The 2924-nt window shown below is 46.2% G+C and overlaps 1 protein-coding gene across 1 annotated transcript; it reads right to left on the bottom strand.

The window, feature by feature from the left end:
* Window positions 1-1394: 1394 nt before the first annotated feature.
* On the bottom strand, window positions 1395-2456 carry LOC311232871 (uncharacterized protein; the record flags this gene model as incomplete). Its single annotated transcript, XM_084319702.1, has 1 exon — window positions 1395-2456. The coding sequence occupies one exon, from the start codon at window positions 2454-2456 to the stop codon at window positions 1395-1397; it is 1062 nt and encodes a 353-aa protein (XP_084175828.1).
* Between the last annotated feature and the right edge of the window lie 468 nt (window positions 2457-2924).

Here is a 2924-nt window from a genome sequence, read left to right as displayed (position 1 = left end):
ACAATGGGCAATTGTAAACATTTAGCAAAAGCAATGATAAATGTGCTTTTCTGAGACGGGAAGCTCAGGGTGTATTCTTACCGGTCTCAGTTTGCTCTATGTCATGTAATATTATAGGACCTGTTAAGCTGTAGCCCTATTTTCAGAAATAAAGGTACATGCCTAAGTAAATGGAAGATTGCTCCACTTCTACAAGGTACATTTGCATGTTCTTGGTATCTAGGAACATCTAGGGACCTGGGGGTATGTATTTCCAGTGTCAGAAATATTGTGTCTGTTACTAGGCTTGAGTAAATTGTAATGAAAAAAAAGGAGAATATAAATTATGATTTATTTTTGCATCTGTGCCGGTGAATAACACCATGAAAACATTGAGGTTCTTTTGATTTCGCTCACTGAGCTCATTCACCACCTTCTTCAGATCAAGTGTACAAAAATCTAAGCAAATTAATAAAGGGAAGATGAATTAACAGAAGGATTTGTAGATACAGTAATTAATGATAATCCACTTGAATTATAAATTCATTTGACCTTGAACTTGACCTTATTATATCCATATTATGGATAGGGAAAAGGTTCCTCTTTCCAATGGCAGGGTTAAATCTGGATTTAGTCATTTACTCACAGCTTTACAATAAAAGAGATATAATTCTTGTTTTTTCCAATAAATTCTTATTTTCTGTAAATCTTATAAAACACAGGTAAAAATGAAAATATACACTTTGACTGCTGTTTTGATAGGGTTATGGTCTTTACTCTTGGCAAAAAAAAAGAAAGAACATTAACCTCTTAACATCCAAGGGCATGAGGACCTATTTGTTGCCTATCAATCGCCCTTTCAGGTGACAAAATCCGTTCAGCAGTTCTCGAGTTACATGCCGATATGTGAGGCGTGCGCCAAAGTACACATTACCACCCCCGACCTCCGGGGGCTCTAGCTCCGTCAATCATCTGTCGATCTCGAAAACCTTTGGACAGGGTTGTAGCCAATGAGTGTGGCTTTCCATTGATACCCCATGATATGATAATTGGGGATCTAATACGGTCTCTATTGATCGATTTATGATAAAGAAAAGCAGGGTCCCCCTGGACCTTACAGCTTAACAGGATATTTATAGGAGTCTACTCACTTTTTGGAAACCGTAGAATAAGCTGCCTAAAAGTGTGATGGTAAAATGTACATTATAAAGTTGTTGTACAATTGCATATCAAAAAGAGTGGTCGCTAGGGGTGGGGTGCGAGAGAGAGAGAGAGAGAGAGAGAGAGAGATAGAGAGAGATAGAGAGAGAGAGAGAGAGATAGAGAGAGAGAGAGAGAGATAGAGAGAGACAGAGAGAGACAGAGAGAGACAGAAAGAGAGAGAAAGAGAGAGAGAGAGAGAGAGAAGAGAAAAGTCAATTGTGGTCCGACTCGTCCGACAAGTCCGCCGCCTGTAGCGTCCAGTGCTTCACCTTCTTCCTCCTCTTCCTCTTCCTCTCCCCCATCACCATGGCGGCCAGCACCGTCACCACCACGGTGACGGTGATGATCAGCACGGTGACCGTCTCGGCGATGCACAGCTCCGTGTCCATCAGCCGGTGGCCCCCCAGCACCGCCGGCGTCCGGCAGCTCAGGTTGTAGTAGTCGTCCAGGAAGAGCTTCTGGACGCTCAGCAGCTTCCGGAAGACCCGCTGCAGGTCGCAGTCGCAGTGCCACGGGTTGCCCTCCAGCAGGACGTGCGTGCTGTAGGTGTGGACGCTCAGCAGCGTCTTGAAGTGGATGCTGCTCATGCGGTTGTGGGCCAGGTTGAGCAGCGCCAGGTTGGCGAGGGACTTGAAGACGCCCGTGTCCGCCCGGCTGATCTGGTTGGCCTCCAGGTTGAGCACCTCCAGGGAGCGCAGCATGGAGAACGCCCCGTTGTCGAGCGACGTCAGCCGGTTGTCCTCCAGGTGGAGCTGCCTCAGCAGGCTCATGGAGGTGAAGGACCTCAGCTGGACCGACTGGATGGCGTTGGCGGTGAGGTTCAGCCTCTGCAGGCCGTCCATGTGGTGGAAGCTCTTGGGGTTCAGGGTGGTGAGGCGGTTGTGGGCCAGCTGGAGCTCGCGCAGCATGCCCAGGCCCAGGGAGAAACCCTCCTTCAGGTAGGAGATGCTGTTCCAGCTCAGGTCCAACCTCTGGAGGAACTCCAGCTGGGAGAAGGCTCCGTCCGCCACGGCGCTGATGTTGTTGTTGTTTAAGAGCAGAATGCGCATTTTGCGCACCGTCTGAAAAGACCCGGTGGGGATGAAGCCTATCTGGTTGATGGACAAATCCAAGAGCTCGGTGGAGGGAGGAATGCCGCTGGGCAGGTGGGTGAAGAGACCCTGGGAGCAAAGGGTGAACTTCAGCTCCCCTCGACAGTCACAGCCCACCTCGCACCCGGGAGTCTGTGATGCCACGCCCACCGCCAGGAGGAGAACCAACATGTGGTCCCCCATGGTTCTACAGCTTCCTGAAAGAACGAGGGTGGATTTTTTTTTTTTTTATTATTATTAACTTTTTCTTAACCTTCTGTGTATTGTTGCAGTGAAAGGGTTAACCATTTTGGTAGTGCGGCAGTGAAAGGGTTAAGACTTCCTTCTTTTTATTCAGCCGCTTTTTGTTAAATATTACAGCTACAGTCTAAAAGCGCAAAGGATCCTGTATGGCAAAAAAATTTGCTCCTTCAGCCAAAATCATAGAGGAACCTTCTCTGACGCTACATTTCAAATACATGCTTCTAGTTTTCAAACCTTTTTTCTTTCTTTTCAAAAAGGGCTTTGGAAGCTAAATTTGACCAAACAGGGTCTTTAAAGCACACAAAAAAGTTTGCTCTTTGATAACAGCAAAAGATGATCTCGGAAACCTATTTTAAATATATTTTATTTTATATTCTGTTTTTATTATTTTTATTGTCATTATTGTTA

The sequence above is a fragment of the Notolepis coatsorum genome (assembly GCF_963971535.1).
Source record: "Notolepis coatsorum genome assembly, chromosome: 1".
Taxonomy (NCBI): domain Eukaryota; kingdom Metazoa; phylum Chordata; class Actinopteri; order Aulopiformes; family Paralepididae; genus Notolepis; species Notolepis coatsorum.
Note: the sequence above shows the minus strand (reverse complement) of the source record. Positions and strands in the feature narration are given on the sequence as shown.